The 24,593-nt window shown below is 41.3% G+C and overlaps 1 protein-coding gene across 1 annotated transcript; it reads left to right on the plus strand.

Moving 5' to 3' along the window:
- Positions 1–12,137: 12,137 nt before the first annotated feature.
- On the plus strand, positions 12,138–22,813 carry LOC105938078. The gene is made up of 4 exons (XM_036151100.1): positions 12,138–12,859; positions 15,498–15,692; positions 19,788–19,998; positions 20,083–22,813. Exons 1-4 carry the CDS (start codon positions 12,202–12,204, stop codon positions 20,315–20,317), a joined length of 1,299 nt encoding a protein of 432 aa, XP_036006993.1. The 5' UTR covers positions 12,138–12,201; the 3' UTR covers positions 20,318–22,813.
- The last annotated feature ends 1,780 nt before the right edge of the window (positions 22,814–24,593 follow it).

The raw sequence follows: 24,593 nt of genomic DNA on the forward strand, positions 1-24,593 counted from the left end.
GCACAGGATGCCCAGCAGCTCAGGGGCAAGACTCAGCAGTCCGTTTCACCTCAAGAACAAAGGACACACTTTTGATGCGGAGCTGTGAAGCATTGTCTGACACTCTCTAGTTTCTCTGGTATTGACACCAAGTTTAATTTAAGGCGGTGTTCCACTTGCCCTTCTCATTTTTGCGCCCCACTCGGATTACTTTTTGTGATTGGACTGGCCTAGAAAAGCCTGGCAGGGGTAAACGCTTTTGCCAACGTAAATGAGTAGGCCTAATAAAATGTAGGACTGAAACATATCAAGGAGCTAATTTGTGACAATACTACATTTCCCCTTGTGGACCAACATAGATATTACACATTTTTGGTCTCAGCCATAGCAGGAGCGAGGAGAACACACTAATAAAAAGGATTTTAACCGCAGTGAAATTATTTTTATTGGTTTTATTTGGCGCTGTCTCTCCAGCTGTCCTAGGGGAGTGAGCTTCAGACCTTGCCTAGCTCGAGCTTCCCTAATGCTGTTCATTTTGTATATTAAAATGAACAGCATTGTATAAAACTTGAATGCTGTAAAGAATGTGCTGTTGAAAATTAATTAATAAAGTTTTAAAAAAAAAGAAAAACTGAGATAAAGTCTGGTTTCCTCCGATTTAAGTCTGTTTGCTATTGCAATGATAATTGGTGATTTGCACAGGCAAATATAAAAGTTGGATCAAGTGGACTTCTGGAGAAGATAGAGTGGTGGTGAGCACACCTCTGCAGCCCGGCAGCTCTCTGTCTACAGTCATTCTGAGGGGGCTACCTAGAAGATAGGTAACTAAACTGCTTATAAGGGACAAACAAATTAGTTATAATGACATCAATGTAAGCATGAGGCTGCACTAATGGCTCACATCCTCGGTGGAGAACAACAGACAGTTGTAAAATGTTTTATTTAATATATTTATGGCAGGACAAATGAAAATAGTTTCCTCATAATTGGAATAAAGGGCTGGAAAGATGCAGTAGAACAGAACAGGCTCTTATATACATAACAGCTGGATGTTTAGCAGGAGACATTTGATGCACTAAGGGAGCTTCTCCAGCTACACATTGGGCTTGTAGGCAAATAGCCTGTCTCAGTGTTAGGGACAGGGAGCCTGCAATAGTATAGGTGCCTGAAAAGAGTTTATCTGTCAAATAATCAATTAATAAAACTTTTATTTATAGAGCATTTCACACACCCAAGAAGACCATGGTGTTGTGCAGGTGCATAAATGTACTAATCCTGAGAAATAATGACAAATGATCCCTGCCAAAAGCTAAAAACAGTAAGCTGAAGAAGTCAAATACCTATTATAAGCCTAAAGTTTCTGCTTGACTGAAATAAAAGCATAGTTTTAAAAAAATGGTATTAAAAGGGACTTAAAACCATTAAAGGTCTTATTCCTTAATCACCCCATAAATATTTTTCTAGACCCACCCCACATGAGGGGTTAAATAACTGTAAAACTCAAAGAAACATTTTACAGCTAGGCTTATTTAAAAGATTCCAGGTTCGTTAGACCTTGTAATGTTATAACTATTTTCATTTAAATCTTAAAGTTGCGGCGTTGTGTTTGTTCTTTGATCCATTTAATTCTGTGGGTTTGACATTTTCCAAATAAAATGTAAATGTTTTGTATGGTTTCTGTTTGTCCGTTTCATTTTGTTAAAAAAACACAGTGTCCTTCCTCTTTCAAACCACAAAACATATAAAACTCATCCTCAGTTATATTCCCTGCTTTGCTTAATGCATTAGGGTCACTTATGAGAATATTCAAGACGTTTTCTGTTGGTTTTTTTCCCCAGTGATGATTAAAGTTAAATGATCGAGAATTAAGTACAAATGTTAAGAAAGCATGTGAAAATTCTGTTTCATTCATGGGAAAACGTTGAAAATAAAGTGGGAATAGTATCTGGCTGTCACACATCTTGGTCCCAGTGTTGGTTTGAGACTGCTCTGAACACAGCAGCTTTATTCTCAACATTTCTACTCTATTGATGATACGCTTCCCCACTTTTATTGTCATTTCAACTTTAAACTGTAAATGGCGGAAAACTAAACAGCAAAAAATAAGCAAAGAAATAAATAAATAAACATCATCAACAAAAGAAAGTTAAATAAAAACCCAGTGTCATTATTTCTTCCAAGTGGTCCCAATACTGGCATGCAGAGATGCTGGACTGTTTCAGTTAGAAGATATCTAATTCATTCATTTTTAATGGTTAGTAAATATTTTCCAAAGAGTTCTTCCAGCAGAACACACAATGAGTTAGAGAGCCTTGTTTTCAAAGGTTAAAAATAATCTATTACGTAAGCCACTTAATGGCATGTCTTTTAAAATGTTGACTTGTCCTGAACAACCTGAAATACACATTTGACAAAGCTTGAGACGTTACAGTGACGTGTGCTGATTTACGCACATTCTCCGCTCTTGACGTAGGCAACCAGGAAGCGGAGCGAACGACAGCGCAGCCTGCGGTCAAGCCAGCTCTCACCGGGTTTCTAAGGTCACATATAAACCATGAACTACGGCGCTGGCCTGGCGCTTTCAAAATAAAATCAAAGTCTAAGGAATTCCTTAGAGGGGTAAACACCTGAAATTTTTTTTAAAGTGGACTTCCTTGGGTTTTGGAGGAACTGGGAGATTTAAATAATTTGTTCTAATTTTTATCCTTTGATCCTTTGAAAAAATATGTGATATACAATTTGTATTTGATACAAAAGGAAACAAAGTATTAGTAAAAGCATTGCCTACATTTTTAGTTTTTTAGTTTATTATCTGTGATACTGTGCCCATTAATCAGAAGTCCAGGTAGCACAGGGGTTCTGTAAACAGGGTTCTCATAAAACATTTAGCTGTGCATAAAATTTGGGGGAATAGCTTTAATAACTTTTTGAAATTCAGTTATTTATTTGCAGGTTATATTTAGCACTGAAGTCTTCAAAAGACATAATCCCTCCATTATTTAATAAACGCATCACGGACCAAACACCTTATTCTAGCCAATTATGTGCAAAGATTGATTTATTATTAATTTTTATGTAACGGCAATTCCACAAGGGAGTATTGTGTGGGCTATAGTTATGTTTATAGATTAATCTCCAATATAATAAAACTTGCTGGTGAAAGAAGGAAAGTTTAACAGGCAGTTTTTTAACGTCAAAGTCACATCTAAGAAGAAAACTAACTCTGCACTGATTTGAAAATATTTTGCTTGGAACATGGAACCATAATTTATTTTGATTTGTTAAAAAAGACCAGAGCCAATTTATTTTTAAAGTGCCATTAACACTGTCAAATTCAATAGCTTGCAGGCCTCCGTCTTCAAACCATTTAATTAAATTACCTTTTCTGATATAGTGAGTTTTCTGTTTCCATATAAAGTCAAAATTCATCCTGTTGATAGATTTGCTCTGCACCCGATTTCCACCCGACTTCCAGCCATTGCTCCGGCACTCTGTGGTGAACTCCGAGTATTTGGCATTCTTGTGCTCGTTAGCCTCCTCAATATGGTCCTCCCATGGTACAGTCAGTTCCAGTAAGACCACTTGCTTGGTGATGTCAACACACGATGTTAACACCATATTTGGGCGGAGTGAAGTGGTAGCTATGCTAACTGGGAACTTGAGTTGCCGTCCTAGATCAACTTGGAGCTGCCAGTCACGGGCGGTAGCGAGGAGCCCTCCTGAGGAATTGGGCTGGTGGTTTGCCTTCTGCCCCGCTCTAACTAAGGCGATTGACTGCTTCGGAGCAACCTGGTTCTTGCTGTTCTGTATGGCTGTGCTGAGAGAATCCACTAAGGAATTTAGAACTTGGTTGTGGCGCCAGCGATACCGCCCCTCTCCTAAAGCCTTCGGGCAGCAGCTCAGAATGTGCTCCATGGTGCCCCATCTCTAGCACAGTTTACACTCGGGACTATCCGCCAGGCCCCAGGTGTGAAGGTTGGCTGGACATAATAGACTGATTGCATCAGGAACTTCGTGCAACGAGGTTCGGCTCTTAAGAGCTCTGCCCACGTGCATTTACGAGGGTCCACGCGCTCCCACCTAGTCCATGCCCCTTGCTTGGACATGCCAACCATCTTTATGTGACGTTCTTCCTCCACCTCTGCACGGATCTCATCTTGGACCAGTTGGCACTTCTCCCTTCCGCTGGTACTGTCATAGCGCAGCTTGGGTTATAGTCAATTAAGTCCAAAATAAGGCGAATGTTATTATGTATAAAGCGTCCTTTTATAAATCCAGATTGAGTGTCAGAAATAATTCGGGATTTGCCTGATTTTAACCTGTTAGCAAAAATGTGTATCAGAAGTTTGTAATCTTAAATTATCAAGAAGAGTTGGATCTTTACCGGGTTTAGGAATGAGCGTGATGACACCTTGTTTCATAGTGTGGGTTAAACAACCATTTTCTAATAGTTCTGTAAGCATTCCAAACACAAGGGTTCTGATGTGGACCCAAAAATGTTTAGAAAAGTTACTTGTTAACCCATCGCAGCCTGGAGCTTTGTCCTTGGATAAAGCACTCAAAGCTTTATCCAACTCTATGGTGATGTCTGCCTCACAAATCTGCTTAAAATTGTCATAAATATTTGGAATCAAATGTTGAACAGAATGATAGAATGTTTCTGCCATTGGGTTATTGTATGTGGAAGAATATAAATTGCTATAAAAGGTAAAAATTTCTTTGGATATTAATTTTGAGTCAGTGCATGGTTTATCGTTAATTTGCAAGCAATTTATCGCATTCCTTTCTTGTCTAATTTTTTCTAATCTACAGAAATATGCAGTACTTTTCTCACCATCTTCAATCCACTTAGCTCAGGACCTCAGATATGCTCCTTTGGCTTTTTTTAGTATAAAAATCATCATTTGTCATCATCATTAAAAAAAAGATTCAGAGCAGATGTGACTAAGTTCTTGAATGATTTCTAATTCCTTTTCCTTGTTTTGGATAGCCATTAATTTACTGTATTTGATTTAAGATGAATGAATTAAACTTCCAGTAACCTTTCTTATGGGATTTGTTCAATTGAGTTGTGATACAGAGTTGTATCAGGCAGTGATCAGATAAAGGTGCAGGTGAAATTCCAGCATTAACACTATTTTGCATCAGACTGTCTGAAATTAGCCAGAAGTCGATATGGGACTTAGCTGAGCCATCAGGTTTAAACCAGGAGAAGGACTGACCGCTCTGATTTGCTTCTCTCCAAGGATCCAGCAGGTTCGGAACTAAGCAAACGTTTTGTAAAACTACATTTATATGATGAGATCGGAATTTAGAGGGTGATCGATCGAGCCATTCATTATACACCATATTGAAATCTTTTCCCAATATGAAATTGTTTGTGGAATATTTATTGGCTAGTTCTTTTAGACGACTAATTAATTCAGACAATAAGCATTTATTCTGAGCAACACTGTTGTAACCATAGACGTTACAGAGAATCAGAAAACTTGCTTCCATTTTGAGTACACAAATAATCCAGTGGCCCTGGTTGTCTTTCCTATGAGTTTCTAGTTTATTCTGAAAATTTTGAAATAGTAAAGCAACACCAGCAGATTTATTAATACCATGAGACAAAATTAATGCCCCCCCCCCCCCATTGATTAAACCAGAAGCTCTCATCTGCCTTAATAGAGTGTGTTTCTTGTAACAATATGCAGTTAGCTTTTGCATTTTTACAAAAAAGAAATGTTTATTTTCTTTTAATACTATCTCTCAAACCCCTAACATTTAAAAACACACAGTTAAAGTTAGAAATAAACACAGACATAAAAGGGAAGCACCAGAAAAAATAAGGAGAAGGTAATTGAACCTCTAGTGTTTAGGAAAGCGAAAGAATGAAACACTAACTCCCTAAAACTGAGTTCGCAACAGACTAACTGACCTCTAACCAAATAACAAGATTAGAATGTATTTATCAAAAAGATTTAGCAAACCTGTGAATAATTAACTTTGCATTTTTAAATAGCCTCATTTATTGAATTGGTCTATTTAACCAAAAGGAATTTTAGAAATAAAAGAACACAACTTATCTTGAACCATAATCTAGCACCTTGTGTTCTTGTGCAATAGTGTGTGATTACTAGACACTAGCGCTGGCTCTTCAGTCAATCAGGGAATACCTGAACTCCGCTGATGTAGCCGGCGTGCCCTCTTTAGTAGACCTTATTTCCCTCGTTCCTGGCTCGCTCCATTTTGGGCCAGACTGCAGCTCTTGCCTCCAGATCCAGTTTGCAGAAATCTTGCTTGAAGTGGATGCCCAGCTCCTTGCACATCTTGGAATCTTTAGTGAGTTTCCAGAAGGCATCTCAGTGGTGTCTCATGCTGAATTGAATTAGTCCCCAGACGATGTGCGATGTCCACTGCGTTGCCAATTGACGAGGCCCTGTGTGGTGCAATCTTGGCTAAGATGTCAATGACTTCTTTGCGGGCATCTTCGTTATTTTTTTCTTTTAAGCCCTGAATTTTTCAATTCCAACGGCGTTTATAGCGTTCTAATTCCAATAATATTTCCTTCATCTCCGCATTTTCTTTGATGAGCGCAGGAACCTCTATTTCCAGGTCAGATAGTTTCGTTTTGCAGTCTTTTATGTCAGCTGCGTTCATTTCGGCTAGTTTAGAGATGTTAGCAAGCATTATCATGTTGTCACGTAGCTGCACGCCAAAGTTATCAATCTTGTCTGTTAACTTGTTAATGGCTTCCACAATCGGGTTGTTAACTTCCTCATTTTGGGACACAATTACCTTGCTGGGTGGTGTCTGTGTTTTGATAGGCGTCGGGGGAGATTTCCTTTTGGTTGTTGGCAGTGAAGTCGCCATAGCATACTCGTGTTTAGGGACTGAAGAGCACGTCTTGGAGGGTGTCGTTGGCTTGGCCACTGTATCAGCTTTTTCTCGTTTCATATCTTTTGTTGTTTGAAAGTTGATAAAGAGAAATAAACTGGAAAGAAATAAACTGTATAGGTAAGTTTAGTAACCTTTTGGGTGCTCAAAAACAGAGGTCTTACCTATCAAATCGGGGGTAGTGCATTAGAGCTTAAAGGAAGCTGCCTTTCCGGTTCGCCATCTTCCCTGGACTCTCAAGCCAGGACGTTCTGTGCCCATTGACTGTTGTAAAAATACCTATGTGCACCTGTGAGTATGGATAGGTAAACAGCAAAAAAAATTATAAGTGCTGGCTGAATAGTGAAATGAATAGAGAAGGAGGTAGGAGCTATTTCAGATACAGCCTCAGTCATCAAAGTTCTCTAACATCTGATGTGAAATTTCAATATTAAAGTCCTTCAAAATCTCTATCTTTAGTCACTTCTACCTAAATTGCTGTCAATTTGGCTTCAAAACTGTTTCCAGTGAGCACTTTCCCTTTAGGATTACAAAGAAACGCTTCCAGATTTTCAGCAAATATTATCCTGATTTTATGTGGAATTCCAAAATAAAACCTTATTAAACAAGCTAATATCAAGTCAATTTTGGGGATATTTAATGTTGGATTTTTAAGAAGGCGTCTGATTCCTCAGATCTACTTCAGACTAAGGAAAAATAAATGTTAAAGGAAAAAGACATAATTCAGCTCTTATTAATTCATGCAAGAATGAGAACAGACGAACTCAGTGTCATAAGCTCCCAGAGTCTATTGTGAGTCTGCCTCTGCTCTGCAGTACATGGGGCAAAACCACTGCCTTTTATCTGAGTCTTATCATGTGTGAGGTCACAAAACAGCAATAAAGCGATAAAGCAGTAAAACAAGAGGCCTGGAAGTCATGAACCTACGGGAGGGCTCCATCCCCATGTGTGTCTGGCACCTTCTGGCACCTGCAAAAGGAGGTAAAACTAAAAGAGAGTCTCAATCAAACAAAGAAGTAACTTTCACATTTTTCCATAACACTACACATTGATGCTAAACAGTTAATCTGATCTGAAGTGGGATTTCAGAATAAAACCATATCACAAAAGCTCAATTTGGTTTACATTTGACATCTCCTTAAGAAACTGCCAGATTCCACACTAATTCTGCTTTGTCTGAATAGTAACAATCCTCAGTGTCCTATTCTATTAACATCACGTAAAATCTTTATAAACATGTCTCATCTGACCAAATTGACACATTAATTCAGAAATCCTGGTAAAAAAAAAATAAACTCCATGTTTGGTTTTAATGTCAAAAGAATAAAAAAAATTGTAAGGAACAGGACAGTCTGATTTCGTGTAACCCAATTTAAGTATTACTCCTTTATTAAAGGGTTAAGACAAACTTTTTAAATGGCCTGTATTTGTATAGCGCTTTATCAAGTCCAAGGATTCCAGAGCACTTCACACCACAATTAGTCAGTCACTGTTAATTTCCGCATTCACATACTGACAGTGGTAAGCCACATTGTGGCCACAGCTCCCCAGGGGCAGACTAACAGAAGTGGGGCTGTCATACAATCTGTACCACCAGACCCTCTGACCGCTGGAAGCAAGCAAGGTGGGTGTAGTGTCTTGCCCAAGGACACAATGACTGAGATGGATGGAGCAGGGCCTGGAACCAGTAACCCAATGGTTACAGGACAAACCCCTCCCTCCTAAGCCACCATTGTTCCAACAACAGACAAACTTTAAAATTGTTTAGATTTATTTTTGGCATCTTGGGAAATAAAGGTATTTTGTGTAAAACTTGTAAAAAAAAATCTGATTATCTTGTAACCATAAAAATAAATTCTCCTCTTCATAACAATATTTTTTATTGTCCCACAACACAATCTTTACAGATTATTTTGTAATACAGGCTCTAGTTCTTCCTGTTTCATTTACTACGGCCCACCTCACCCAGTTTGGAGATTTGGCAACACAGGAAGAAAACGATTATCAGAGACAAAACACTTATATGCATATATTTATTACAATTGGATTTCCAAAGGGAGAAACACACTTACAACCTGTCATGATTTTTCTAAGAGGAATCCAGGATGCACACCACACACACACGGAGCTTATTTATGAGAGTTTATTAAATGAAAGATGAGTAGTGGATGAAGGAAACCAGAGAGGCTGTACCGGACTGGAACTGGGGTGTAGATGGGAGCAGGAGCTGGAGGACCGGAGAGAGTTCTTAGAGATGCAGGGCTGCTGTTGATCCAGAGATGCAGAGCGAGAGAGTTCTAGGGAGAGCAGGGCTGCTGGAGTACAGGGGTAGCAGGAGATCCAAGCAACAAAGCAGAAAGCAAACTTGGACCTCAGGGGCAACAGGAGATGCAGCAGCTAGCAGAGACCTACTTGGAGCACAGGGTAGCAGGAAATCCAGTAGCTAGCAGGGACCTTACTTGAAGCACAGAGGTAGCAGGAAATCCAGCAGCTGAGCAGAGAGCAACAGGCTGACAGACGTGGAGTGAGTGGAGACTGATGACGAACCGGCGGGGGAAGAGAAGACTCAGGGAGGCTTTTGTAGGGAGGCTGGCAGGTGTGACTGTTTGTTGAGGGAGTGGAAGGTGAGCTGAGTGAGAGGGGGAGGTACTGGAAAATAACCGGGAAAACAGCCAGACCAAAACTAAACCATGACACAACCTGTCCTAAAATCCCATTTTAAAAGATCACGGAATCCATCATTCAGTGCCGATTGCAAGCGTGTGTCTGAAGAATCCCGCCCAGAGGTACATCTTTTGATAGACTGACTGCTCCTCATGGAGTGTCCGGTGAGGGGTAAGGTCCCTGCACAGTCTCCATGGCGTTTATCTTCTCACAAGCGAAACAGATCCGCATTTCCGTGTCACTCAGGAACTAACTTTTAATTCATTGACCAGGTGTTTTTAGGATCTTACCATGAAGAACATTAGGAACATTAAAAAAGCTTTCAAATCATGAACCATCTTGAAAAGAACCCCATAAAACCTCATGTGACTCTTAGTTGCCTGGCATCCCCCGAGATGCTTGAATGATTTTATTGCCTGTTAGTGAGCTTGGAAACCCCCATCCCACGTTGAGTCCAAGCCATACAGTTTAGTAATTATACATTTGGTAACTCTTATTGCTTCGTAAAAATGCCTGATTAATACAACAACTGATTATATATTTCCATAACAATTTGAAAACACAGAAGAGACTTGGTGATCATGTCAAGGCCCTGTACATGGTACCACCTCTGACATGAGTCACATCAGATCTATGAAAAAACAGGGCGCGCTTGTGGTGCAGCGGGTAACGTGACCCATCTATGGAGGCCTTAGTCCTCGACGCGGTCAACCTCGGGTTCGAATCCGACCCACGGTCCTTTGCTGCATGTTTCTCCCCCTCTTCCTGTCAGCCTACTTTCGTAAAAAGCGAGCCGTGAAGAAGAAAAAATAAAAGATCTATGACAAAACAAACAAAACAGTTGGACACAAACACCAATGTACATTTACAATAATGTACTGACCAACTTACCCATTTGGTCAGGGAAAGTCCTGGTGGCCTTGCTGACAAGCACCCAAAACAGGGTGACATCAAGTTACAAACATCATTGACTGATTGAAATTCTAGTATCTTTTACATTCTTAATTAAATCATTAAGTCTCAATTAATTGAGACATTTTGCAATGTCCCAAGAGTCCATGTTGAAAGGCTTTCACCAAGAAGTTGCATTTCATAACTACTTACATTTGACATAACTGTGACATAACCTTTGAAATTGTTTACACAATTTATCATTTAGCATAGCCAGTGAACCAATATAATCCACAATTCAAAGTGATAACTTATGTATATCATTGAATATATCCATTACAGTATTTCTAGCTCATATTTTCCTACAGTGCCAGCATGCTCCAGTATTAGCGTAGCCATTTACTTTCTCTCCTTTACCACTTCCTTCCTCGGATTTGCAAACGTAATGGTTGGAATAGCTGGAAATGCAACCATGACTGCCCTTGCCATCTATACACAAATACTCAGAATTATAAATATATAAATTATGAAAAAAAAATGTTTTAGCAAAAAAAAAAAAAAAAAAAAAAAAATGCAGATGTTTCGAATCTCTCATCTTTAGGATTTAAGGATTTTTATTGTAATTTGACACATGCTAAAACAGGAGGTGAAACAAAACGTGTTCCCCTTGATCCCGGTGCAACACTTTACAGAATCAAGTTGAAATAAACATAAAAAATGTAAACAGATTTTAAAAGTTTATCGAATAGATTTAAAAAGGCAAATCTATAAACCAAACTAGATAAATACAGAAAATAAGCTTATGATGTAGAAAACTAACAATATCAAGATAGCAATATAACAGTGAAGGTTAGTGCAATTTTAAGGTAGTGTGCAAATTGGAATGTTGAAAGTTATATCTTGTAAAACGTTTGGAGTTAAGTGTTATAGATATGATCTGTGGGTTTGTCAGGAGGGAGATGGCAGACTAAAGCCACATTGACATTTACTGTATGGATAATGGATTTGCCTTTAAATGCTGACGAAGTTGTGGAAGGATCGAGCAGAGAAATAGTGTAATTCAATGTAGTTCTAACTGTGGATTATAAAGAAACAAATTGATAGTGAAATAAGATCATTAGAAATGACTTGCTTACCAAAAACTTCCAGTGAATGTTCTGAATGTTGACAAAAGAAACAATGGCCTGGTACTGGTCAAAGTTGACCTGTTCAAAAAGTATTCCTGTCTGTCTTTTCTGTCGTTAATTCACATCTGGAGGTGTTCTACTGTCATCCTGGAGGGGAAGCACTCACTGGAAAAAGGTTTTTAGCAACACTCACGGCAACCTATGGTAAAACTGACTAGAATTTGAAGGGCTTTAATTTTGAAATTCCACATCAGATGTTGGTGAACTTCTGAGTAACACATGGAAAGATTATTTTGTCATCCCGAAGTGAAAAAGTTTTGTTTTAATAATAATGCAAAGTTAAGGGAAATAGATGGACCATGGGACAATCAGCACATGAAAGTGACAAAATAAAATGTATTATATTTCTTACACGACACCCATATTCATAGGCGGACATAAAAAAGTATTTTTAGACCATAGAAGAGCAAGAATGACATCAACTAACCCCAGTAGTCTAATACACGTAAAGCGTGTTGCCTTTACTTTGAAAGACCCAAGCCAGCGTTATTACCGTAATTCATGGTGTTCAGGTGACCCAGACGAGTCGACACTGGATCCTCGGATCGCAGGATTCGGTAAAACAAGTCCGGCTGCTTTCTCCGCTGGGCCGGTGGTGATGATGGTGTCGGCTCTCCAGCTTCCCACCGAGCTCTGGCTGCAGGTCTTCAGCTTCCTGTCCTGGAAGGACAAGCTGAGTATGCGGGGGACGTGCTCCCACTTTAAGCGGCTGATGGACGGATCGCTGCCCCTGTGGCGGGGCTGTAGCGTGGTGCTGAGGGATCTCTCCCGGTACAACCGCGCCTTCTGGCGGAGCCTCGCTCGGAGGCAGCTGAGCAGCGTGTCCCTGCGGGCAGGGAGGAAGAAGGACCTGAAGCTCCTGGCTGTGTGGCTGCCTCTGCTCCAGGAACTGCGGCTGGACAGCTGGAGAGGAAGCGAAGTGCAGGAGCTGAGGCGGTTCCGCCACCTGCACCGCCTGACCCTCACCGCCTGCTCCACGCCGCTGGCCAACCTGGACTTCCTCCTTCCTCTGAGCGAGCAGCTGACGGAGCTCAGCCTGTGCAACATGAAGCTCACCTGTCCTGCCTCTCAGCTGCTGGCCCGCATCTCCCAGCTGACTCGTCTCAGGTCTCTGCTGCTGCACCATGATGGCAATCTGCTGATCCCAACACTCAGAGGTGTCCTCCCTCAACTGGTCCACCTCCAGTCTCTCTCCTGCACCATGATCAACTACAAGAGGCTGACCCTGGACTTCTTCCGCCCTGCCACCGGCGCAGGTAAACAAAAATGTATTTTAAGACTGGAACTGTATGGATCATGGATGATAAACTGGTGTTATCTCTGTAATAGCCTCCCCAATTCGACGCTTTAAGCTTATGGAGATATTTATTCTAACACTTTTTACCCTCTGATTGTCAGCCAGCCGCCTATTGGCTGGTTGCAATATTTGTTTCTGCGGTTTCCAGTCATAACAACTGTCACGAACAATTAACAGCAACTAAGGGGAAATAATAAGGAGAGCAGTCATTAAAACCAGCTGATAGTGTTGTTAGTACAGAAAGAAGAGAACAGACACGCTTTTGCAGCGATGCATGTTGGGAAAGTCTGTTTGGCAATACCAGGTCAAGGAAAGATAGTTTGCTTTTAATATTACTCTGTTCTAAAAGTGGCACCCAGACTTTAGTTTGACCTGTGGTGACCTGTGACCAATAATCAGTGGAACATGATCGTTCTTCATAGAGTAATATTGTAAAAATGACTGATTCTGTTACCAATAAATCTCTCTTAGAAATGTTTGTGTCTATATATCTAAGTCTGCCTGAATACTGACAAGCTCAGTAGGCTAAATCCTCTTAAGAGCCATGATATCGAATGCTTGTTTAAATACTGACCCTCTGAAATCACAGTGCGCATGGCCAACATGCTCTCAGTAGACAGCTGTGGGGCACGAATCCTACAGCCCCAAGCTTGGATCGTCCAATCAAAATGCTGGAATTGAACACGTTACGTTTACGTTCTGCTGGATGGTGTGTGACCATCTAGTGTTGGTTAGCCTTGCTGTCTCATTGAAGGATCGGTGGGAATCTTTTCTGTTCAATGAATGAACAACATGAGTGAGCCTGTATCTGTAATTTTATGTGTAACATGACCTTCCCAGCGTGGCTGTGTTCGTTCTCTGGAGGCCGCAGCACACTCAGCTCCATCTATCGCAGGAAGCTGCGCCACACAGCCTCACCTCAGCTTTCCTGCAACGGTTTACTCAGCTTGGTCAACCCTGCAGACGGCCGTGAGCCTCCGAAGCCTTTGCGACCCGCATGGGTGGCTTGTCTCTCTGGTGCGAACCACTCGTCACGAGGGCTCACAGGCAAAGAGATGAGAGTGGCGGCTCGTCTTTACACAGTGAAAAATTCAGTGGGGATTCACAGCAGCAACGGACCGTTGAGAAAATGGCATAGGCTTCTGTGTTGTTCCGATTTTAAGCACTAGGTGTCGTTATTACTTATTGCTCCTTAATACAAATGATTTAAAGGCAAACTATGCAACATTTTTCAGTTAATTAATGTGTTCCATACCGTTTTGGATGATTAAATGAGTCATTTCAGGTCGAACAAAGGTTTTCTCGGTCGCCCTGGGGGTCTGTGGGGGAAATACCGCACTTGCAATTGCAAGAGCTCACGGCCCGCACACACAGAAGTCTCGCTTTACGGCGAGAACTCCATGTGTTTTTGCCCTGCCATTCACCATATGCACGCGCGAAAGCAACAACAAAGAACCGCGTGTTAACATCAAATAAACATGCAAGCATATCGAGTTTTATTATTATTATTATTATTATTATTATTATTTGGTTTTTTTTTATGTTGGTGAGACGCTACCGCGGCGGCCGCGGCGAGGCGGCCGCAGCTTGGCGGCCGCCTAGTATATAATATAATATAATAATATAATAATATAATATATAATATATATAATATATCATAATAATATATATTATATATATAATATAATAATAATATAATATTATATATAATATAATATATATAATATAATATAATAATAATAAAACTGGCGAGGCGGTCGCCGCCTCGCCAAGATAGCGCTGCGGGAAGCTTGATGTTCATACCTTCACTGTGTTAGTCATTGTTTGTACTGCCGTTTTTTCCACTTTTCGTTGCGTTCGCCTGTCTGCTAAGCTCAAAACAACCGCGCCTGACTTGACGGATAAACCAGAACAGCTGAGCATCTTTACGACAGTGCACTTTTACTTTCGCCCTCTGGGGGGAGCCTCGCTGGAAAATCAACCCCGGTTGCATAGTATACCTTTAACAAGGGGGTAATTCATTTTTCCACACAGGTTCATTTCATTGTAAAACTGTTTAAACTCAGCTTAGCTTTGCCTGTACTGCAGTTTTTGAGATGATCTGGAATGTTTAAGTCTGACAGCCAAAAACAGAAGAAATCTGTAAGACGGGTGATGCTTTTTCATAGCACTGTGAATCCATGAAATACCCATGTAACCATTGGTGTAACACTGTTTCCTAGAACAGATGTGGTGTATGGTTCTTAAAGCCCAGTTTTAATCTAGTAGGTTTAATAAGGTAATATCGGAGAGATAGTTTTTCATGTCTGAATGAATCAGCTTTGTTTGGAGACATGATGAGGAAAGCTGTTGCTGAACTCAGTTGTTATGAAAACTAACCTGTCTGACTGTTTTTGTGGCTGTGGCATTTGGCAGGAGTTCAAACTTAAAATAAAAGGATGATATCCACCCTAAAGTTGTTTTAGGGATTAGGACCTTTGGTTGGTTTTCTGTTTCTGATGGTTTGCTGTGTGTAGCATGATATGTCTGCATTCTTCCTATTTTTATTTCTGTGTTTTCAGTAATGACATGCACCATGTGTGGTGCTTTCCTTGTAGGTGGCGGTGCCTCTCTGCCTCTAACGGAACTGCAGCTGCTGAATTATGATGCTGCTGTGACACAGGAGGTTCTGCAGCCTTTGGCCAATCTCCGCAGCCTGTCAGTCTTCCACCTTTACTCTGTGCCCGGACCCATCTGTCACCTGCAGACATGGCTGACATCACTGCCACAACTCTGCAGCCTGAGTGTGCACGGTAACTATTACCTCACTATTACCTGCTAAGGGGTGCAGTGCCAGAGGGGACATATCAAGCATTTCAGTTCTTCCTTTTCACAACTGTAGGAGACATAAACACATGATATGAGGTGCAAAATGTGCTTGCTGCATTTGGTTATGAATGTGTATCCGTTGCAGAGGCGGGTGTGTGCATGGAAGTGTGTGCGCACTCACCTTAACTCAGTTGATGAGAGTTTATATATATATATGTAAATAAATAAAAGGGAACACTAAAATAACACACCCTAGGTCTGAATGAATGAAATATTCTAATTAAATACTTTGTTCTTTACATAGTTGAATGTGCTGACGAAATCATGGAAATCAAATTTATTAACCCACGGAGGTCTGGATTTGTAGCCACACTGAAAATTAAAGTGGAAAAACAAACTACAGGTGGATCCAGCTTTGATGTAATGTCCTTAAAACAAGTCTAAATGAGGCTCAGTAGCCTGTAAGGCCTTCACGTTCCTCTATGACCTCCCTACAACGCCTGGGCATGTTCCTGATGAGGTGGTGGATGGTCTCCTGAGGGATCTCCTCCCAGACCTGGACTAACACATCCACCAACTCCTGGACAGTCTGTGGTGCAACGTGGTGTTGGATGGAGCGAGACATGATGTCCCAGGTGTGCTCAAATGGAATCAGGTCTGGGGAACAGGCGGGTCAGTCCATAGCATCAATGCCTTCATGTTGCAGGAACTGCAGACACACTCCAGGCACATGAGGTCAAGCATTGTCTTGCATTAGCAGGAACCCAGGACCAACCACACCAGCATGTGGTCTCACAGTGGGTCTGAGGATCTCATCTCTGTACCTAATGGCAGTCAGACTACCTCTGGCGAGCACATGGAGGGCTGCCTCCTCACACCATTACTGACCCACTGCCAAAGCGGACCTGCTGGAGGATGCTGCAGGCAGCAGAACGTTCTCCACGACATCTTCAGACTCTGTCACACGTGTTCAGTGTGAACCTGCTATCATCTGTGAAGAGCACACAGCGCCAGTGGTGAATTTACCAATCTTGGTGTTTTCTGGCAAATGCCAAACGTCCTGCACGGTGTTGGGCTGTAAGCATACCTCCACCTGTGGACGTTGGCCCTCATTCCACCCTCATGGAGTCTGTTTCTGATCGTTTGAGCAGACACACACACATTTGTAGCCTTACAGTTACATTGTGTTGTTTAAGTGTTCCCTTTATTTATTTTTTAGAAAGAAAAAAAATAAATAAATAAATTAAAAAAAAAAAAATATATATATATATATATATATATATATATATATATATATATATATACATACATACATACATACAGACACACAGACAGACACACAGACAGTACAGACCAAAAGTTTGGACACACCTCATTCAAAGAGTTTTCTTTATTTTCATGACTATGAAAATTGTAGCTTCACACTGAAGGCATCAAAACTATGAATTAATACATGTGGAATTGTATACTTAACAAAAAAGTTTGAAACAACTGAAAATATGTCTTATATTCTAGGTTCTTCAAAGCAGCCACCTTTTGCTTTGATTACTGCTTCTTGGCATTCTCTTGATGAGCTTCGAGAGGTAGTCACCTGAAATGGTTTTCACTTCACAGGTGTCCCCCGTCAGGTTTAATAAGTGGCATTTCTTGCCTTATAAATGAGGTTGGGACCATCAGTTGTGTTGTGCAGAAGTCAGGTGCATACACAGCTGATAGTCCTACTGAATAGACTGTTAGAGTTTGTATTATGGCAAGACAAAAGCAGCTAAGTAAGGAAAAATGAGTGGCCATCATTACTTTAAGAAATATAGGTCAGTCAGTCCGAAAAATTGGGAAAACTTTGAAAGTGTCCCCAAGTGCAGTCGCAAAAACCATCAAGCGCTACAAAGAAACTGGCTGACATGAGGACTGCCCCAGGAAAGGAAGACCTAGAGTCACCTCTGCTGCGGAGGATAAGTTCATCAGAGTCACCAGCTTCAGAAATCACAGGTTAACAGCAGCTCAGATTAGAGAGCAGGTCAATGCCACACAGAGTTCTAGCAGCAGACACATCTCTAGAACAACTGTTAAGAGGAGACTGTGTGAATCAGGCCTTCATGGTAAAATAGCTGCTAGGAAACCACTGCTAAGGACAGGCAACAAGCAGAAGAGACTTGCTTGGGCTAAAGAACACAAGGAATGGACATTAGACCAGTGGAAATCTGTGTTTTGGTCTGATGAGTCCAAATTTCAGATCTTTGGTTCCAACCATCGTGTCTTTGTGCGACGCAGAAAAGGTGACCGGATGGACTCTACATGCCTGGTTCCCACCGTGAAGCATGGAGGAGGCGGTGTGATGGTGTGGGGGTGCTTTGCTTGTGACACTGTTGGGGATCTCTTCAAAATTGAAGGCATACTGAACCAGCATGGCTACCACAGCATCTTGCAGCGGCATGCTATTCCATCCGGTTTGCATTTAGTTGGACCATCATTTGTTTTTCAACAGGACAATGACCCCAAACACACCTCCAGGCTGTGTAAGGGCTATTTGACCAAGAAGGAGAGTGATAGGGTGCTGCGCCAGATGACCTGGCTTCCACAATCACTGGACCTGAACCCAAACGAGATGGTTTGGGGTGACCTGGACCACAGAGTGAAGGTTAAAGGGCCAACAAGTGCTAAGCATCTCTGGGAACTCCTTCAAGACTGTTGGAAGACCATTTTAGGTGACTACCTCTTGAAGCTCATCAAAAGAATGCCAAGAGTGTGCGAAGCAGTAATCAAAGCAAAAGGTGGCTACTTTGAAGAACCTAGAATATAAGACATATTTTCAGTTGTTTCACACTTTGTTGTTAAGTATATAATTCCACGTGTTAATTCATAGTTTTGATGCCTTCAGTGTGAAGTTACCATTTTCATAGTCATGAAAATAAAGAAAACTCTTTGAATGAGAAGGTGTGTCCAAACTGACAGAGGGGGGGCCCAAAACGGACCATCTGATCATTAAAATGGTCAGTGTCAGTCAGCGCGCACGCTAACTGCAGCAGCAGTCTGTGTGTCACGGCTCTCTGCTGCACCCCCTCCCCTCGCATACATTGCTCAGTGGCGCCAGCCAATCAGCACGCAGGTTCACTCTGGCCCGCCCACTCAGCTTCTCTTCACTCAACACACACACAACCGCACGGCTCCTGTTCAGACTGGGAGAGAGACCGCACAGCGGAAAAAAAGGAAGAGGGGAATAAGTGGGGTTTGGCTTTATTTTAATACCGTAAATGAAATCAAGCTGTATGTTTTGTAAAAAGCCGGTTAAATGCAGTGGAAACACAACAAATTTATCTAAGCACGTGAAAAACCATGAGCAAGAAAACGTTGAGAAACACAAAAGGAGACGAAACTTCTGTCACTGCTCCGACAGACCCACAGACTGACGTCACTGACTGAGGCGTTTCAGTCCTCCAGAGAACATCCAGGTAGATCAGAGTGGTCATCTTCAGCAGCAGTTCATGTTAACTTTCAAAGTAGATATTATCTATCATATGTTACTAGAGCCCACAGAGAAAATGTAATTAAGAACTTTTAAGAACCTTTTAAGAAGTACATATATCCTATTAAAAAGTGTTATTTAGCTAATCCTTTATTTATCTCACGACGGGGAAATTTATAGGATTAAAGCAACAGGCAGGTGCACACAACACAGACAAAATTACATAAGGATTGAAATATATATGAGGTGCATTAGGAAGAAAAAAAAACAAACATAAAATTACTATTATATAATTGTAATAATAGAATAAAAATCACAAAACCCGAAAGGTCAACAGTTTCATGATACATCAAGCTAAAATGTCAAAAGTATCTGTGAATGTTGTCCTCGGCGCTGTCGACCCGGGTTGGACTCCGACCTGCAGTCCTTTGCCACATGTCTCTCCCCCTCTACGACCCCCTTCTTGTCAGCCTACTGTGTTAAAAAGCGAGCCACTAGAGCTGCGAAAAATCTCCCAAAAAATGTTTTATTTTAAATATATATACTTTTAATGTTGTCTTTCTTTACTATACAATAAGACCGCAGTCATATGTGATCCCATCCTCCCTGTAAACAGGAGGCCATCCGCTGGCAGTGTACGCTGATTTCCTCCCATCCTCCCTTCTCAGCCTAACTCTTTGTGTGGACCTTCAGCCTGAAGACCTGCATGTGGTTTCAGTCAGAGCTCCTAACCTTCAACACCTGCATTTGGAGCCGTGGAGCTCCTCCTCCAACCTAGTCAGAATGCTCCCACAGCTGTTCCCTTGCTTAAAGACACTGGCAATCAGGTGAGACACTCAAACATGAGCCTCATATGGAACGTTTGTTTCTATGGTAACCTGTGGTTTCTTTCCCCTTTATTTTGGTCTCAGGCATCATCACGTGTTGGATGAAGACTTCCTGGGTGTCCATCAGCTTCAGCATCTAAAAACTCTGGAAGTTTTGGATTCATTTTACAGGCCAGACCCAAATGACCCTAGCTTGGTTGTCTACAAGCCGAGTCCTCGTTTGCTGCAGCTGATCTCTGACCTGCAAAAACTCACCAATCACAAAATCAGAGTTATCACCAGTTCACACAGAGATCTTCTCAGGTGTGGATGTATCTGACTACAGACTAGAGTCAACAGCTCTAAAAATCTCTATGTATCTATTTTCATTGAAACAGATCAGGGCCTGCTGCAGTCCCTCATCTTATTTTTGGGATTCTGATTTTGATCTCTGTCCCTGTGATGTGAACTGCTTTTTGGATCGCTGCTGTTATCCCATGCCTCCGCCCCCTGTGGTTTTCTCCAGTAATGTCCATTCTCAGCTCTGGGTGGGTCTGAAGTTACTGTCACTGAGATTGTCGTCTCTGTTTAACCATTCAGGGGGGGACTTGCGGGTGTGTCACTGTCCTGCTGTTTAAACCCAGTGTGCTTGGGTTTAAGGCCAGGCAAATGTGCCGGTGCTTCTCTTTTGGTCTGCAGTGGGATTAGTCCTTAGAACTCTTCCAGGGACGCCATTTTTCCCAATCTTTTTCTAATTGTTGAAAATCCTCCAAAGGAACTGAATTTGAACACCTATGCAAAGCAGAATGAGCCAAAGAATGTCTCCCCTGGGATGTTGGAGACTATAACCAGTTATCACGAACACTTGATGGCAGTTGTTGATGCCATGGGAGTAACAGCTATTTGTTAGGTTAAGGGTGGAATTACTTTTTCCTGTAGGGTCAGGTTGGTTTGGATCATTTTGGATAGCCAGGTTGTCCTTGATGTTTAAATTTGATCTGAAAGAAAAGCAAATGTCACAAAAAAGACAGAAGCTTTTTGAGGTGAACAGAGAAAGGCCTCCTGGGCGTTGCTTTACGCCTGTCCCTACTGCCCCACGGCTTTTTTGTAACATTGATACTTTATAGAAATCTGCGTAAAATGGTAAATGATAAAAATGCGTCATTCTATATAAAAAAAATAAAAGAAGAAAAATATAAAAAATGTTTCTATAACTGGACATGCAAGATTGTCTTAGATACTGTTAAGGAGTAATCCACCAGGACAAAAGTCTGGATCACACATCTACTAATAAAATAAGGCAGAGCCTCTCTGCTATCTGCTTTGCTGTTCATGTTTGACAAAACCTTTTCATTTCTCCTTGCCACTGAAAAGGGGTGTGTTCACTCCAAACTCCTCTCGAGTCATTGCAGTTTGACTTTGGTCTTCAGCAGAGCTGGAGGAACCCAGGCTGGCCCTGAAAAAAAAAACTGCTCCTGAAACACTTGGCAGTGAGTGGAGCGGTGTGCGGCCATTAAGAGCCGGTGAAACCGGGCCTTTATTGCACAGTTGTCTTGCTCTGACAGCTAGGAAGCCTTTCACCATGTTGCCTTGATCCTAGCCTCCTCTTCCATCAGTAGTACAGGTGCTTCTTACAGTCTGCATTAGACTCAACATCCTAAGACTAACTGCTGCTGTCATCTCAGTGTTTACTGCACTAGTGGAACTAGAGTAATGCACTATAGTTAGATCTTACGTTAACAGCAGACTTACAAAGCGTGTAGGCCATAAGTCTCCAACTTAAACTGTACATGGATGGAATTTACACAGCACTTTTCTGTTCACACTAAAGCCACATTGACAGATGTAGAGGCACTCAGAGCTGTGAATAACTTGTTGAGAAGTGCCTTTGCTCGGCTGGAATCTAACCCACAGCTCTCCACCTGCAAGATGCCACATGAGTAGATCATCTTATTTCTCAGGTCTCATGCACTCCAGCTCTTGACAGCCTAGTATGGAGCTTGGTGCTCACTGTCAGGTGGTAGGGATAATGACAACAGGGTCCTTTTGCAAAAAATGAAACTCTGCTTCTTAAATGTTGGGTTTTATAGGACCCTCATCCTCTCCATGCAGCCTGTTCCGTTCCCTTTGGTTTTAATAACTGCCCAATGGTTGGCTGTTATCTGCTCTAGCCAATTCAATTCAGTTTATTTATATGGCACCAGTTCGCAATACATCTAACCTTAAAAACATAAACTCTTTTCTTTTCAACCATAATGACAGGTTAAAAGGTTTTCTATCTAAGGAAACCCAGCAGATTGTATCATTGACTTGCAGCATTCACACCTCCTGGATGAGCCTGCAGCCACAGTAGACAACTGTCTGCATTGCTGTTGAGTTTGCAGGAATCCCTCATGGCGAGCATGCATGTAGCGACAGTGGAGAGGAAAACTCCCCTTTAACATGAAGAAACCTCCAGCAGAATCAGAACCAGGCTCAGTTTAAATGCTCATCTGGATTAACCGACTGGGAGTGTGAGAAGACAGAGCAGAGACACAAAAAAGCACAGAAGCAGTTGTCCTCATCATGCTGTTGAGATTTAACTAAAGAAATCTGATAGTGCCTAAAGTTTCCCGATAAACTGCTTTTTGCACTTTTCAATTGTTTTGTTTATTTTTTGAATGGAATGATGTACTGTTTTTTATGCTTGAGGTATTTTTGTATTACTGACAAGTTTCTAGTTTTGGCACCAATGTCTGTTTTTTTTTTTTTTTTTTTTTAAGTTTGATTTTTTATTGTAACTTTTTGTGTGGCTAAATAAAATCCATTTCTGGAATAATGGTACTTTAAAAACATACCTGGTTTCAGCTACAAGTTGATTTTTTTCTATTACTTAGACAAAGTAATGTAACAAATGGCACTTTTAAAGATCTGTCATAGGTAGGTGGCTCTGTGAAGTCGTGTCAGGTCAGGATGAGCAGAGCTGGGATCTAAAGCTCTTTCAGAAGAGCCAGATCCTCTGGATCTTCGTAGAGTGCTAGATCTAGATGATCTCTTCCCATATGAGAGCCAGTCAAATAACTTGTCAATTTTTAGATTTATTTCTTTTTAAAAGCCAGCTTAAGGTGTCATTTTATTTGGGGAAATAATCACTGGGAACAGCAGAATTATGTGTCTTTCCAGACACAAACACAATGTTTTTCTGTAAAACTGGAGTTTGATTGTATTTGTCATCAGTAAAGCACATCAAGGTGCAGCTCGATGTGAGATATTTGAGAGGTTTCTTGCATGTTCCCCCCACATCATCTCAATAAGATCAAGATCTGGGCTTTGACTAGGACCAATACTTTACATTTTTCCTTAGCCAGTCCTTTAGTAATTTGCAAAGATATTCTTCAGCAGATTGTCTCACATTTTTCTCAGGCTGCCTGTGATACACAGTAGAGCTCCTAACAGATTCTATGATGATAAGCTGGTCAGGTCCTGCTGCAGCAAATCATACCCAAACCATGACACTTCCACCTCCATGCTTTACAGCTGGTTGCTGTTGTTTTCCTGCCAGGGCAGCTGTGGCTGCAATGTAGCTTATCACCATCAGGGTGTGGATGGGTGCGTGAATGACTGAATGTAGTGCTTTGGATGCGTCAGTTTTCCTAAAGCACTATCCAAGTACAGCCCATTACTCCCTGGGCACCGCACAGTGGCAGCCCACTGCTCCCCAAGGGGGTGGGTTAAATGCTGAGAACACATTTAATTGGAATGTATGTTGCAATAACAATAATGATTATTAATAACCTTTTTTTTACTTTAACATTTTCTTTGATTGCTGTATTTAGTTTAAGCCAAGCATATCCTCTGTTCTGGTGTCCAGATCATTCAGTTTTAGACTCATCTGTCCAAATTATATTATTCAAGGGTTCCTCCTTGCAGACCTGCTATGTAATTAAGCTTGTGCAGTCTCCTGATTGTACAGACATGCACATTTCAACAATAGTGAGAACCTGCTGCAGGTTCCATGATGACGTCTAAGAACTTGCTTGGACAGCCAGAACCAGACACATTGGAAGTTGCTTTTGATCTCTTCCGCAAGAAGAGCATTTCACATGCAGTGAAATGGCTGATTTCAGATTCCTGGCACTCCATGCTTCCTGTGTCTCAAGCTGCACAACTCTGGTGTGGGAGTGTCTCCTACATGATAAACCACCAATAACTGGAGTTCAATCACAACAGCAAAATTATCAAGTCAAAACATACAGAATATTAGGGAATACCCAGACATCTATTATCTGGGTATTGTCTGGTTACATTTCATCACAGTTTTATTTTTTTATTTTATCGTGGGACACTCCTACTCTAGCCACAAACAGAACATCCCACAATCTGCATGTCTATATAAGGCTGCAGAGGTCTCCTGTTCTGATTTCACAATTTGCCCTGGAAGAACAGCTGAAGGCTTATATAAACAGAACAGTCGCTGTAGACTGAATCAGGAAGACGGCCCCAAGGGATGAAGCGCTCAGTGAATGTCTCAGACATTGGAAGCTGGAAGAGAAGGAACTGAAGGAACAATCGTGGAATGTACCACCAATACATAGCTGAAGTGCCTGATAAGACCAAATCCTACCAATGTCTAGAGA

Source organism: Fundulus heteroclitus, chromosome 19 (assembly GCF_011125445.2).
Source record: "Fundulus heteroclitus isolate FHET01 chromosome 19, MU-UCD_Fhet_4.1, whole genome shotgun sequence".
NCBI lineage: Eukaryota > Metazoa > Chordata > Actinopteri > Cyprinodontiformes > Fundulidae > Fundulus > Fundulus heteroclitus.

Coding starts and splice junctions, on each gene's coding strand:
- LOC105938078 (XM_036151100.1), top strand. CDS start 12,202: ATGATGGTGTCGGCTCTCCAGCTTCCCACCGAGCTCTGGCTGCAGGTC. Junction 15,693..19,787: donor CTGCAGCCTGAGTGTGCACG/GTAACTATTACC, acceptor CCCTGTAAACAG/GAGGCCATCCGCTGGCAGTG. Junction 19,999..20,082: donor TTAAAGACACTGGCAATCAG/GTGAGACACTCA, acceptor TTTTGGTCTCAG/GCATCATCACGTGTTGGATG.